Here is a 14908-nt window from a genome sequence, read left to right on the forward strand (position 1 = left end):
TATTTAGCAGCATTTTAGAGAAAATCTGACTATCTTCCTTTAAATCGACTCCTAGTAGCGAATGACCCCAAATAATTCACTGATTGTTTTTTATGAAGTGTTCTTTTCCTTTTTTTTCAGGAGTCCAAATAACTTTCGTTTTCTATAAAAGTAACATCTTTAATTTGCCAGTGAGGTAATGATCAGTCAGTCCAGTAGTCATGTTATAGTCATACCCATTATAATAACCTCTTTATTAAAGCATTACATTCATTTAACAAAGCTAGAAAGTTATCATACAATCATTATTTGATGAGGGTGGCCTGTAAATAACTATCAAAGTAAAAGTCCTTTGTGGAAATAACACTATATTAAGGCCAATACGTTCTAATTCAATACAGTTTGTCCACTGGATTACATTACTGCGAATACCCTAGTCCATAAAAACCATAATCCCTTCACCTTTTGCAACTCCACTCTCTTCTGTAGATGTTGTGGCCAACCACATTTAGTGCAGCAGAGCCATAATTTGTAGGAAAAAGTCAGTTCAGTTATTGAGAGCAAAAAAGAAAGACAGAATAGTAGTTGGGTGTAAATAAGATAAAAACCCACAACATGCATGCAGGGGATGATGGAAAACTATAGTCAGGAAGAATAAAGAAGAATCAAGACAGGCAAAGAATAAAAGTTAAAATTTATTGATTAAAAACAGATGAATAGTGATGATTTAGGAAGTATGGCAAAGTCGTCAGGTGAATGACCTTCAGTCGGCTTTTCTGTCCACTTCCAAACACAAATCCTTTCTACTAAGGCAAAGGTCATCTCACCACAGAGACAACCGTTAAGGCCAAAGAAGCACTCACAACAAAGAAGCACCAAGTTTCATCAGAGAAGAACAGCCGTCATTTTATTCAGTTAATGTGTTTGATTTTTAATGGTTAGTAAAACAGAGGACTTCAGAGCCATTCATGCCGAACTCCCTCCTAATGTTTCACAGGGTAGCTGCATGGAGCCCCAGGTGTTGCCAGGCAACCCTACAGGCATTTGTAAACAAAGAGCAGAAGTCCTTTTCTTCTGACAGACAGACCAAAGACTGACCATGAATGCACGAACTACACTAGCTACAGTGGGACCGTGGTGTAAATCCGCCTAAATGTGATGAAGTTACACAGTGACTAAGTCAGCCATGAGCTCAAGCACACTGTCTGCTGTGATAGAGAAGCTGATTCGCAGCCTATGTCTGAATGACTTTCCCGGTGGAAATGGCACATGGGTAAGTATCTAAAACACTGACTTGTCTATAAATACTTTAGAGTCTAAGACATTAAAAACATGGATTCAATCTGCAGAGAAACACCAAAGGGAGTGCGGAGCGAGCAGAGATGGAGTCCACGGATGCTCTCCTGGATCTGCTGAGCTGCCCTCATTCTCCATGGCGCCATGATGCAATGTGGAGCCCTCAAGCTTTGCCTCTCAGACAGCTGGCTGTGCTCACACCTGAACGCCTCCACGCCCCCTTCATTTACAACTACTTCACTTCACTTCGTATTGTTGACAGAGACGTGAGTAGGCCTCTCATTAGGAGTGCACCTGTGTTCACTGATAGCCTTTGGCAACAGTCATTGATCAGTCTATGATCCACAGTCATTCAGAATAAAACATTTTGTACCCCAGATTGAGAAGGAAACATATGAGTATCTTCACTGACTGTGATGTGCAACATAAAAAGTAATAATTTTAATAAAACTCAAAAAACAACAGTTGAAAAAGAAAAAGAGTTTTGTAATATGAAGGGTTATTGGGGTGAATTTTATATTTGTCCCAATGTTAAACTGCTGTCAGTTTGTCTAATGTTTCTTCGCCACAGATTAGCTCAAAGCTACCAGTTTGCCTCGGATGACTCCTCACCCCACTTTTATCGTATTTATCATAGCACGGATTTATTTAATGTTTGATGCTTTTACACATTTGTAAAGGTTTATCTTCTGTCTGTCTGCGTGTTCAGGTAACAGCCATTGACGGTGGCCTGTTGAAGTTCTCAAAGCTGGAGGAGCTGGTGCTGAGTGCTAACAAAATCTCAGAAGTACCCACAGTACACCTTCCCGGCACTTTAAAGGCAAGTCCCAGTCCTGCTTCAGCTTGAATTTGCAGCTCTTAACAGATTAAGTGTAGACAGCATTGTTATCATTTAAATGTGATTCATGATTCACCAAAAAACACTATAGCTGTCCCTTTCTGCATCATCAAAGACGACACCCTTGCTTTCGGATTTACCCATGAGATCAAACGTTTAAATACTCTCATCATTGCCATCAATGTCATGGTAATTTTGGACTTTAAATGATTTCTTTTAACTGTATTTTTTCCAGAGTACAATGATTGTACAGCATACCCCTAATGATTTAACAAAAACAACAACAAAAAAGAAATTAAATGCACAAGTTTGAATTTTTTTTGATTTTCTCTGATCCACACAGGGCCAGAATCATACAAATATACAATATGAACATGACGCACAACCAGTAGTTCCTCTTTGCAGCATAAAAGTATTTGTTTGCCAGCACTCACTGGATTGACCAATACTTTGGAACAATGAAAAACATTCATGGAACTCAGTGAAAGAATGAGAATGCAAAATTACACAAGTTGGGAAAGTCTCTCTCAGACATTTCTCAACAACTTCAGGTTTCATCAGCATTAGTTCAAACTGTGTCACCACTTTTCCAAGGTGTGGAGGAAGACCCATATGATCACCATCAGAAGAGATTGCTTGGGATGTTCATGAAGCACCAAGGCTCAAGCCTGCCATGAGCTGTTGGACAGTGTTACTCTCCAACAGTGAAGCCAGTCTTATATCTCTATGAACTGAGAGGGTGCTGACCAAGAAAGAAGCCCCTGCCTTAGTTGAAACCTTTAAGCTCAGTTGAATGAAGTTTGCAAAGCCCTCTGGAGAAAAGTTTTATGGTTAGATGAGACAAAGACTGAGCTATTGAGTTTGGAAGAATCAAGGTGAGCTTTCAAATCTGAGAACACTGTACCAGCTATCAAGCATGGCGGCGGTTGCATCATGCTCTGTTTTGCTGCCATTTATATTGTCACATTGCAACACATGCAAGTGGATAGAATAATGAAGGAGGAGGACTACCTCTAAATCTTTCAACTTCACCTCAAATCAACAGCTACATGGTTGAAAGTTGGACACATTTGGCAGTCCCAGCAGGACAATAATCCCAAACAAACTGGTTTTGGAATGGACACAGTAGGCTAACGTTAAACTTCCCTTAATGACCTTCCCAAAGTCTGGTTAAAAGTTGGGTCTGTGCCAGCAAAATCAACCAGTTTGAACTCGAACAATTCTGCCAAGAAGAGTGGTCAAATATCCAGCCAGGCTACCAATAGTGTCTCATCCAGGTGCAACTTGCTAAGGGGCGTTTAACCAAATATTAGTGGGGGTGTGTGTAAAAGTCTGAGCCTCTGTGTACATGTTTACCCTGTGTGAAGACGAAATCCAAAATAAATTCAAACTTCTGCACTCAATTCTTGTTTTTTAAAGTCATTAAAGACATGTGTGCTGTAAAAACTTTAAACCACAGAAAAATAACAGTTCAAATTAGCACTAAACCCATGATGACTGTGTGTAAATTCTGAACACAAGCGTCTGTGGGAAAGTGGTTTTAACGTGTTGATGCACTGAGAGCTTAGCCCAGCACAGTCTGGCAGTGACGGCCTGAACGAGGGGTGCGTAGAGTCATCACACCTTGGCAGTGAGAATCAGATTCAGATTCTGTGATGGAGGAAAGAGCTTCTCAGCTGTTCTCACTCTCTGCCACACAGTCTCTCAATCTGATTTTGTGCAGTTTCACTATCATATACCGATGCAGCTGCTCTGGATGGTCTTGATAGTCCCTCAGTAGGAATGTGGTGAGGATGGGAGGTGGGATGTAGGCTTTCCTCAGTTTTTGCAGAAAGTAGACATCCTGGCTATTGAGATGTTCAAGTTCTGCACCAGGCGAAGACCGAGGAATCTGATGCTCTTGACAACCACAGCCTAGATAACACGAGAAGGTGACGATGACAAGTGCTGCAACCAGTGTGCAGTGTCACACTTGCTCTTTTGCTTTCGCGTTCTCGCTCTTTGTTCCCTCTCTCTTTCACTCTTTTATCTCTCTTTGTCTCTTTCGTTCAGCGTGCACACAATAACGCATACATGCCAAGGACTGTGAAGCTTTAAAGTTTTGGGCTTTAATGCACAATCAGACTTATAGCTTAGCAGCTCAACTCAATCAGTCCTTGGTGTTTATTTTGTTTGTTTCTTTTTCATTTTCAGATCTATGATGATGACGCCCAGCAGGCTTTTATCTGAAAGTTCAGAGAACATAGTGTAGCTGATGCTGCATGGAGATGAGTGAGTGACACATTTTGACCATGTTTCTTTCAAAGATTTTGGAGCTACGTGCAAACCGGCTGTCGTCTTTAGACAGCCTCACCAGCGGTGCTCCTCCTCCCCACCTGCAGTACCTCGGCCTCGGCTCAAACACTCTGGGTTCCCACAATGATGTCACTCATCTTACTGGAAGACAGTGGTTAGTTCATAATACACACCACACATGCACAGACACACACACATACACACAAACCGGAAGCTTTCTGGCATTTTAAGAAAACCAAACCAGGTCAAATCAAGCTTTCAAGTGCAATTGTGTACTTTCTAATCAGTCAGCAGGTGACATTACTTCATTGCAGGTTGCTTTTATGTGGATTTACTTCTCTTTCACACCTGTGTGTCATACTTGCACTGATCAAACTGAAGCAATATCAGCTGGTTTGCTGCCAAAGTGGCCACCAGAGACTAAAACACACCCTGTTGGGAGTAAAATCTTTTCATCTCACCCACAAAACTGTGAGGAAAAAAACAGAGCTTTCACAGTTTACAGAATTATAATACCAGAGGGGAATACAGGTCTGATGATGTCTGTGTCTGTTGCAATCAAAAGGAAGTATTACAGCTTCATGTTAGAGCTCTGAGGCTTCTGCTCTTAATCATCACTTAACCAGAACTGCAGACATCTACAAACCCGTCAGGATTTTTCAGAACAGGAAGTGTTAAACATCTTGTGAAAACAGGAGTATAATGGGAGAGAGTAGTAGTACAGGGGAGAGAGGAGCCTTGTTGAGCAGCTTTTGGATGGACTTCTTTTGTCCTCCACTTGTCCAGTTCCCTCAAGATTTTTTAAGGACACACTGCACACAGTGCCCATAAATGTCATGTTTTTGGCTTGTAGCTCTTTGGAAATTGTCTCATTGGTGCAAAAATACTATTTTATGCCTACCAAACTATGTTATGTTATATGTTGGGTGTAGTCTATGTCATTTTTACCAATTCAGTTAATGAAATGGGAACAAGTGGTGTGTTTTTATTTTATTCATAGGTCAAACAAAAAAACAAGCAAAAAAAAAACCCCCCAAAAACAAAAAACACAACAAAAACTTTACTTTGAAAATGGACGATGACAAGAAGTGGACTGAAAATGAGTGAAAAACAAACAAAACACTTTAGAAAGCCTGGAAAACGAATGCTCAACACCAATTAAAAAATAGCTTGGCTCCTTGGAAGCAAAAATATAGAGAAGACTTTTACACAGTATTTTATAAATCTACAAAAATGTGATTTGAACGTTGAGTGAACCATGGAAATTCATGAAGTGTCTTGATAGAGTGTCGGGTGAGCTGCTTCTGTGCACCTTTAGTTTTTTCAAGATCAAGATCAACCCCCTTCAACCTGATAGCTGTGAAGGCCACAGCATTCGAATGATATCACGGCCTATGAATGAGCGGCTCGTATCAGGAAAATCCCAGCAGAAATTTACCATCGTAATGCAAAAATGATCAGTCAGAACAGCATCGTCATGAATTGCAGTGAATTTTATCTCCATTGGTGGGCGGCTGGATCCCCGTTGGTACACATGCACACACAGTTTGTGATTTTAAGGGTAACTTTCCAAGTGTGACCACTGACTGCGGGTATTTTAGAGCCTGAGATTGTCTCAAAAAGACACAGTTGCATTGATGTTTATAGTTTGAAACACTAGAGGACCAAACATACAGCTTTGATTTTATTTCTTTTTTGGAGTTACGTTGATCAGATGCCTTCTTGGTCCCTTGGTCCGTTCACTGAGACGGTGTCCCACATTTTGAATGGCGTTCATTTTTGAAACTCAACACTGTGAGAGAGACAGACGCAATGTTTCTGTTACGCAGTGAACTTTATCAGTAAAAGTTGGACTTGTCTTGGCTGTCATCATGGGTTTCCTGCAGGTTAACCTGACACCGCCCTTTGCTGCCTACGCTACACCCAAAGATTGCAGCTCACAACTGATAAACACCACATAAGAAAAAATTAGAAGGAAACGCAGCTACATCAGTCAAGACCGGGAAACTTTAAGTAACTGGCTTAAACTAGTCAAAAGGGTTTTTACAAGTGCTCATCAGTCATTTGTGTGCCATACAATGAAACTGTCATTGGTTGCATCCCAACTGAAACCTCAGCATTAACAACCAGAACAGCAAAAAGGAAGGAAGGAAACAAAAACAGGCATGACATCATAGACGGAGGAAAAAACAGGTTTAAAAAAAGAAAAAAGAAAATCAAAATTTTAAAAGAGATTTTAAAGGCGATTTAAGTGAATCTGGGATGTCGCGGGAGGAGATTTGCATTGTGGATGCAGAATGAGATTATTACATCTGGATCTTAAATGACTGGCACACACACCGTAGCTGACATTTAGCAATAACTGTGATAACAGCCTACAAGGATGCTGTGTCATAGCCGTTCGCAGTTGACTTGATTTTTATTTCCCAGATAAATTTCTTTGAAATTCATGACTAAATAAAGCATATTTTGAATATGACTGACGTGTTTAGATCAGGGATGTCAAACTCCTTTTATAGTGTGGGCCACATACACTTTGAACTTAATTAAGTGGGTCGAATTGGTGAAACTCAGCCTGTATTTATATTTACTGTGAGCCCAGTGTAAAAAAAAGATCAATTTTTTGATCTTTTTTTATGTTTGACACCCCTGGTCTAGAGAAACTGTAACTATTTTAGACACGGACGGATTCGTGTCAGTGCGACCCTGGGTGGAAATTACACTCAGGGATGAGGAGTAATGGCTCCTGCCTTTCTGTGAAAAACTATTTTGTGCTCCTCAGTTTCACTATGTATATACATTCCCTGGCCACTTTATTAGGCACACCATTTCAGCTGCTCATGAGCGCAAATATCTAATTAGCCATTCACGATGTAGCAACAGTGCGTTTAGGCATGTATGAAACTGAGTATCAGAATGAGGAAGAAGGATGATTTAAGTGAGTTTGGATGACAGCTGTTGATCTTCAGGGATTTCCCAGAACCATCTCTATGGGTTATAGAGAACAGGTTGAAAAAGAGAAAGTATCCAGTGTGTGTGTGTGTGTGTGTGTGTGTGTGTGTGTGTGTGTGTGTGTGTGTGTGTGTGTGTATTTTAGATATATATTATTATATTTTTATTTATGACTTTTATGTCACACCCAAAACAACCTGCTGACATTCAATTGGGGTGAAAAACAAAAAGCTGCTTGTCAGCTGAGAGAGGGAGATAAGCTACAGCAGCAAAAGGCCGCAGTGTGTCCCACACCTGTTAGCTAAGAACAGGAAACTGGGGCTACAATTCACACAGATTCAACATGAAAACATGGTGAAAAACATGATCCATCCTGCCTCATATCAACAGTTCAGGCTGACTGTAAAAGTGAAACAGTGTTTGTGTGTGTGTGTGTGTGTGTGTGTGTCTGTGTGTGTCTGTGTGGTGTGAGGTATTTTATTGGCACACTTTGGCCCTCTTAGTACGAACTGAGCATCGTTTAAATATCATAACCTATCTGAGTATTATCCATCCCATGAAGATGGATGGAAGATGTGTTAAAACACAGTTAATAGCTGCATGAATGAAATAAGATATCTGTCATCTTCTTTAACATCTATTTGGATCACAAGTTGTCTCATACACATCTGTCCTGTAAAGCCAGCACCTCTGTCTGTCCTCAGGCCACAGCTGGTGTGTCTGGACCTCAGCGACTGTGGGTTTCAGGACCAGCCAGCTCTGCTAAATGGCTTGAGCACCCTGCCTTGCCTCAGGACGCTGCTGCTGGAGGGAAATCCTTTCGCGCTTGCATCTTCATACCCAGGACTGACTGTGGACAGCCTCCCGCAGCTTTCCTGTCTGGACACCTCATGGATTTCCCCGGAGGAGAGGATTCGCTTTAGGGGCTTGGCCAAGATGAGTGGTGAGTGTGTAAGATGCCCTATGAGCCCTGTGAGCGAGGGCCCCAGATTTCTATATAATTTTAATGCACACTGAGCATGTGCTTACAGGTCATAACATCAGAATACTTTTTACTTTGCACAGGCCTGGCAGTAGGCATAGCGTCACCCACAGTGAGCGTGGGCAGGATGATGGGAATTCCAGATCCTCAGATGACTGTGGATGACAAAGCTCCCATTTTCCCTGTGGTCAGCTACCACTATTTTATCACCTACGAGTTCCTGAGGCATCAGACACCTGCTCACTCGGTGACGTATCCTTCCCACACATTTTTAGCATAGCTACAAGTTTAAATGTTTTTAAATGTTTTGGGCCTCATTCTAATATGGTTTTAAGCATTTAAGCTTTGGACGTACAATTGTCAGAATAAAGAGTGCAATTTAGTCAAACAACATATTTCCTTCCTGTGTTAAAAGATAAAGCTACCCACACGCTGATAAGTTCGTCATTTGTTGTTTCCACCTTGGTTACGCAATCTCTCTACTACACACTACATCTTCACATCTTTCTTCTTCTTCTTTATTAAAATTTTACTACAAATTGAGGTTTGTGGGGTTTTTTAACCTCACCTTTCTTTTGTTGCACGTGATTAATGTATTTACTTCACTGCTGTAACTAAATTAAGAGCAACAAACAGCAACAAAATCCTTCTAAAATCTCTATCTAGCAATTTACCGGCAATCTTAAGATTTGCTTTAAATTTCTAAATATCTTTTAATGTAACTGTATCTAATGTATTACATTAGATACAGTTATAAACCATGTTTAACTTTAACAGGCCAATAAAGTTTTGCTTGTATTTACAGAAAAAGGTGATGGTGAAACATAGACATGGACTTTATTTAATCCCACATTGGGGAAATTCACTTATTACAGCATCACAAATGTGAAATTGAGATATTATATATTAGAAAGCTAAAAATAGAAAAAAATAATAAGAAAAATCATGTACAACAAAGGTCCATGTGCAGACGGCTATTACATGCAGTAAAATGCAACAAGATTTTTTGTACAGTTCAGTGAGAGTGAAGGAGAAATATTGTTAGTATTAATTTTACATGGCATGAGTAATATTTTTATGTTATTATAATACAGTATATATACATATGTGTGTGAGTGTGTACCTGTTTAGACATCTTTGTGGGGACCAAAAATTGGAAGTTTACTATTAGGACTAAAATCCTGGTCCCCACAAGTTTGAAGGCATTTTTCAGACTTAAAATGTGGTTTTAGTGTCAGGGTCACAATTAGGTTATGGTTAGGGTAAGGGTAAGGGTTAGGCATTCGTTTTTGATGGTTAGGGTAAGGGTAAGCAGCATGGGTAAGTACATGAGTACACACGTGCCATAGGACACATTTACAGTGCAGTAATGTTTAAAAAGAAATGTTGCATTTACTGACAAGGTTCGGGAGCATTAATAGTTTTCTTTTTTTATACTTCTTTAATATGTAAATGTATTTATTCTTCTAAAATGTCAACTGCTTGTTTTTCTACTACACATCTGTCAGATCTGATGACTTTGTGGCCATTGACTGATTGACTCAGTAGCCACTTTATTAGGTATAGCTGTATGTTAATGCAAAAATCTAATTAGCCAGTCACACAGCAGCAACTCAAAACAACCCGCTGACGTTGACACTGAGCACCAGAACGGGGAATAACTATTTCACACACTGCTGATCTACTACGATTCTAACACACAACCATCTCATACAGACAATGCTCTAATCGCTGGAGAGATTGTAACTCCACTTTCTATGTTGTAGACAGCAACAAGTCTTTAACGTCACAAAAACACAATACACAAGCCACCCACTTCAGTCAAAAAGGAAAACGAGCACATAATTTCCTAAATTTAAGCACACAACTGGGAGGAAAAAAGTACTCAGAGTACCACAGAAGTAAAATTATCCCATTACTCCAAATTGAAATTGATTTTCTTTTTTTTTTACAGAAACTTGACACTGAGACAAAATCTGACACAAGATCTGTGACTGAAGGCCAACGATCAAAGGAGAACGGCGAAAAACAGACGTCCAAACAAGATGGCGGCATTCTGAACTCAGAGAAACCCAGTTGTGGCAACACATGTGGTAATAACACTTATCTCATCTGACCTGTGTGTCTTTGACGTAAACTTCTGACTGCAGATGAAGCACAGCAGACACTGTGACAGCTTTTTCTACAGACACTTTGATTTCTTAAACTTGGTGATGTGTCCTGTTCAAATGAGAGAATTTTTCTCTTATAAAGTTTGTGGAATTTACACAAGTGCTTTAAAGGAAACTACAGTCAGATCAGCCGATGAAGAGCTGTATGCCTACATAACCTGAAACCAAATGACGAACCTGATCTTTTATCGCCTTCATCAGGTGTCAAAGGCACTGATGAGCAGCCAGTTTATATCTGGTTTACTTGTGTGTTTTCTTTTACTGCAGTGTGTAGTCATGACGATTCAAAAGCTGGACTTTTTTGTATGTTTTTCTTATTTACTCCTCAGAAGTGTTAAGGCACAGCACGTCCAAGCTGTCGTGGTCAGAGAGCATGGACTTCGGTGACACGCAAACCCACACTGTGAGCGCTCTGGGAGATTTAAAGAAATTCCTCAATCGGGGACTGCATTTATGCTTAGAGGAAGAAAAGGTACAGAAAGTCAGGTTTGATAGGGTGTGTGATTGCTCAGGCCTGCAGCCAAATTTTTCTGATTCACTGAAAGTTCTTCACTGAAACCTGAAATGACTCAAAGGCACTTTGAAGAAGTTAAAGTGCTTCATTGGGGTCATCTTGAATTCAAAGACACACAAAAATCAAAGTGAAAAAATGATCACTTTCCGGAAAAGGGTGGAGTGCCCACTCCGGGTCAGGGACGAGACCCTGAATTTAAGTATCTCGGGGTCTTGTTCACAAGTGATGGGAGAAGGGAGCGAGAGATCGACAGACGGATTGGTGCAGCGGCTGCAGTGATGCGGACGCTGTACTGGGCTGTTGTGGTGAAGAGAGAGCTGAGTGTGAAAGCAAAGCTCTCAATTTACCGGTTAATGTAAGCCCCTACCCTCACCTATGGTCAGGAGCTGTGGGTAGTGACCGAAAGAACGAGATCGTGGATACAAGCGGCAGAAATGAGCTTCCTCTGAAGGGTGGCTGGCCTCTCCCTTAGAGATAGGGTGAGAAGTTCGGCCATTTGGGAGGGGCTCAGAGTAGAGCTGCTGCTCCTCAACATTGAACGGAACCAGCTGAGGTGGTTCGGGCATCTGACAAGGATGCCTCCTGGGTGAGGCCTCCTGGGCGAGGCCTCCTGGGCGAGGTCTTCCAGGCATGTCCCACCGGGAGGAGGCCATGGGGCAGGACACACTGGGTAGATTATATATCTCGGCTGGCCTGGGAACGCCTTGGTGTTCCCCCGGATAAGCTGGATGAGGTGGCTGGGGAGAGGGAGGTCTGGGCTTCTCTGCTTGGGCTGCTGCCCCTGCGACCCGGCCCCGGATAAGCGGAAGAAAATGGATGGATGGATGGTTGGATGGATGGATGGAAAAAATGATGCTGCAGGCTCGTCCGTTTTGCCAAACTTTCAATGCAGCAACTCAGAATGGTCTGTATGACCCCATGTGGTAGTATGCACGTAATGTGACGATGGATGAGGTCCTGCGGATCTAATCCCAGATCTGGACCAGGGTATCACTCTTGGACAGTCTGAGGTGCAACCTGGTTAGATGGACTACCCCTCCATGGATATAGCTCCCCAGACAATCACTGGGTCACCACCAAACCGGTCATGCTGAAGGATGTTACAGGCAGCTTAAGGGTCACCTCAGCCTCTCCTGACCCTTTCATGTCTGTCACATGTGCTCAGGGTGAACCGGCTCTCATTTGTGAAAAGTGGTGGACCTGCCAGTTCTGGTATTCTGTAGCTAAGAGCCAGACATTGTCCTCAGGCCACCCTCATGAAGTCTGTTGAAGTCTGAGGTCATTTTGTAGCTGTGGCAGAGCTTATCTTGTTCCTCTGTGCGCACTAGGGTAGATACCGGTCCTGTTGATGGCTTAAGGACCTTCTACAGCCCTGTCCCGCTCTACTAGAGTAAGTGTCTGTCTCCTGGAATCTCGTCCATGCTATTGAGACTGTCCTGGTCCAGGTGTTACCTCCTACCACCAGCAGTGACACAGATCCTACTGCCAGCAACCTCAACCTGTAAAACCATTCGTGTTATGGGGGTTGTCTTATTGTTCTCACTGTAGTGCACCTGTTGTTAATTTCATTAACACCAAAGCATCTGAAACTGTTTAAAAAAAAACCTCTGATACTAAACTGACCTGATCAATATCCCAGAAGTTTAATCGACTTGATGCTGCACTCTGATTAAAAAGAGTTCCAGTTGACGATAACCTTGGGCCTGTTCAGTACTAATGTTGTCTCTGTAAACTTCTTGATGAGGCTCTCCACAACAGTCACAGTTTATCATGTTGACCAAAATTAATTGGTTAAACCTAAAAATAAATATATTAGAAGCAGGAGACAATGAGCAGGTCACAAGCATGTGTACTCGTACTCAGGGTCTCAGCCCTCCTGAGAAATGGGTCATTTGGTAGCAAATCAAACACGCAGATGCAATAAGGGAGGAAGGCACCTTATCAGATTTAGCACATAGAACACCAGAAATATTCAATTTTATTTCTGAAGCAGACAATGAGCTGAAGATTTGTTGGCCAGTGTGAGCCGCAAAATGCATCGAAACTCATAGTTTGCGGTTTTAGGTCCTGTCGTGGCCTGCAGCTTGTGAAGAAGTCCCGCTGACCAAAGCCAACCAAACTGGAAAAGAGAAGAAAGGCAGGAGGGAGAAAGAAGTGAGTGTATCATGTAATACCACTGAACTGTAGGTGCAGCCATCACCTAACTCACCGACTGCAGACACAATAATGAACTTATTTTCAGGGAAATCTTGCACCGTTGTGGAACATGGAAGAAACTTTGTGATGTGGACAGATACTCTGATTTTTACGTCTGGGTTCAGTGTCGGAAGCTATGCTTTATTGCATACTGTATATTCCTTTCAACGCTGATGGTGCCTTTACTTCAGAGATGCAGGCTTTTGACGAGTGTCAGGGGTGATTTGTGCAACACTAGGCGAAAGCATATAAAGGTTCAAAAGTTCAAAATGGACCAAAAAGTGACCCTTGGGGAATCCCAAGAGCTGTTTCTGTTTGGTGCTTATCATAAATACTGAGAGATTAAAGGTATGCACATTTTTTTCTGTTACGGTGGAGTGGGTGGAGATAAGTGTCAGGGGAATAGCAGTAAATCTAAAAAACAACTAAAAAGTTCATGTTTATATGTGGCACCTTCTTTTTTTGCATAACAGACCTTTAACATGCATGTGATGGTACAGGGAACTGTGATCTCAGATGAATATTTCTGGAGGTGTTCCTGAGTTCATGCAGGGACTTCTGTGACATGTTTTTAATGCAGTGCTGCCTGACGATCCAACGATCTCTTGCGTACAGAGATTCCTCCAGATTATCTGAATCTGTTGATTTGATTATTCTGAAATCATTTATAGATGCAGTTTTTTGCAGGTTGGTGAACCTCTGCCCATTTAAGTTCTGTGTAACTTTCCCTCTATAAGATTATATCCAATCATGTTACTGACCAGTTGCCAGTAAACCTAGTTGTAACAGTCACTTACTTTTTCAGGTTTTTGTTGCTCCCGTGCCAACTTTTTAAAGATGTGTTGCTGCCAATAAAAATATTAACTCACTCACTCTAAACACTTTCTGTGTCCTGTGGTGGATAAAATTTGGGTTTATGCATTCTGGTTTTATTTTATTTATTTTTATTTTTTTAGAAATGGGGTTGTAATCAACCGAAACATAATAACTGCAGGGAAAGCCTCAATGGGACTGTATATAAACAGAAAGTTATTTAATGTCACTGGTCTCTTCTTTCTAGTCTCCAGTTAAATCTGATTTCACCAAGTCTAAAGACAAAAATAAAAAATCTGTATCTGAGCTGGTCCAAGATGCCCCGATCAGACGAATCCTTGGCTCCGTGCACATCCCCCTGCAAAGCCTGGTCAGAGGAGGCCAGCAGGTTAAAGTCCTCTGTGACTTTGGCATGCTGCACACAGACTCTGAGGTGGAAGCAACACAAACACACCAAAAGGCAAGTTTGCACATATGAGTTTATGTTTTGCTGAGATATTCTTGCTGTTTTCTGGATGAGTTACATGGGACAAAGGTTAAAATAGGAAAATCCATCCAAAAGAGTAGCATTGTAGGAAAGGACACAAAAAACAAATTGACATGTCTGGGCTATTTTTTCGTACATCTTTAGGATTTGGGAAGGAAAATCAAAGACGACAAGAAGAAGGAGGACAAGGAAACAAAAAGGAGACAGCACAATGCAGCATCGTCAAAAGGTTAGCGAGAAGACTGCTTCATGACAAAATGGCTTTGACATACATAAGACAGGATAAAAGCACCAGACCACTTTGAGAGTCAGAGCAGCTGTAGATGCTGTGGTCTGTCTAGGAGAGGATATTAAGAAAGAAGGCAAAGAATGAAATTGCATCATT

The 14908-nt window shown here is 41.4% G+C and overlaps 2 protein-coding genes across 2 annotated transcripts; both read left to right on the plus strand.

The window, feature by feature from the left end:
• The first annotated feature begins 1043 nt into the window (after nt 1-1043).
• Nucleotides 1044-2197, plus strand: LOC121814113 (leucine-rich repeat-containing protein 43-like). The gene is made up of 3 exons (XM_042218377.1): nt 1044-1252; nt 1329-1541; nt 1985-2197. The coding sequence occupies exons 1-3, from the start codon at nt 1166-1168 to the stop codon at nt 2120-2122; spliced, it is 438 nt and encodes a 145-aa protein (XP_042074311.1). The 5' UTR covers nt 1044-1165; the 3' UTR covers nt 2123-2197.
• A 1944-nt stretch (nt 2198-4141) lies between these two features.
• LOC102293716 (leucine-rich repeat-containing protein 43) lies at nt 4142-14602 on the plus strand. Its single transcript, XM_005916256.3, has 7 exons — nt 4142-4562; nt 8065-8303; nt 8426-8589; nt 10297-10435; nt 10843-10985; nt 13092-13181; nt 14284-14602. Exons 1-7 carry the CDS (start codon nt 4405-4407, stop codon nt 14512-14514), a joined length of 1164 nt encoding a protein of 387 aa, XP_005916318.2. The 5' UTR covers nt 4142-4404; the 3' UTR covers nt 14515-14602.
• The last annotated feature ends 306 nt before the right edge of the window (nt 14603-14908 follow it).

This window comes from Haplochromis burtoni, unplaced genomic scaffold, assembly GCF_018398535.1.
Source record: "Haplochromis burtoni strain Fernald_Lab_line unplaced genomic scaffold, NCSU_Asbu1 Contig_18, whole genome shotgun sequence".
Classification (NCBI taxonomy): domain Eukaryota; kingdom Metazoa; phylum Chordata; class Actinopteri; order Cichliformes; family Cichlidae; genus Haplochromis; species Haplochromis burtoni.

Excerpts from the sequence above, each read along its gene's own strand:
- LOC121814113 (XM_042218377.1), top strand. The coding sequence starts at position 1,166 with ATGAGCTCAAGCACACTGTCTGCTGTGATAGAGAAGCTGATTCGCAGC. Across the intron at positions 1,253-1,328 it reads CCGGTGGAAATGGCACATGG|AGAAACACCAAAGGGAGTGC; the intron begins GTAAGTATCTAA and ends TTCAATCTGCAG. Across the intron at positions 1,542-1,984 it reads TTCGTATTGTTGACAGAGAC|GTAACAGCCATTGACGGTGG; the intron begins GTGAGTAGGCCT and ends CTGCGTGTTCAG.
- LOC102293716 (XM_005916256.3), top strand. The coding sequence starts at position 4,405 with ATGTTTCTTTCAAAGATTTTGGAGCTACGTGCAAACCGGCTGTCGTCT. Across the intron at positions 10,436-10,842 it reads CAGTTGTGGCAACACATGTG|AAGTGTTAAGGCACAGCACG; the intron begins GTAATAACACTT and ends TTTACTCCTCAG. Across the intron at positions 10,986-13,091 it reads TATGCTTAGAGGAAGAAAAG|GTCCTGTCGTGGCCTGCAGC; the intron begins GTACAGAAAGTC and ends TTGCGGTTTTAG.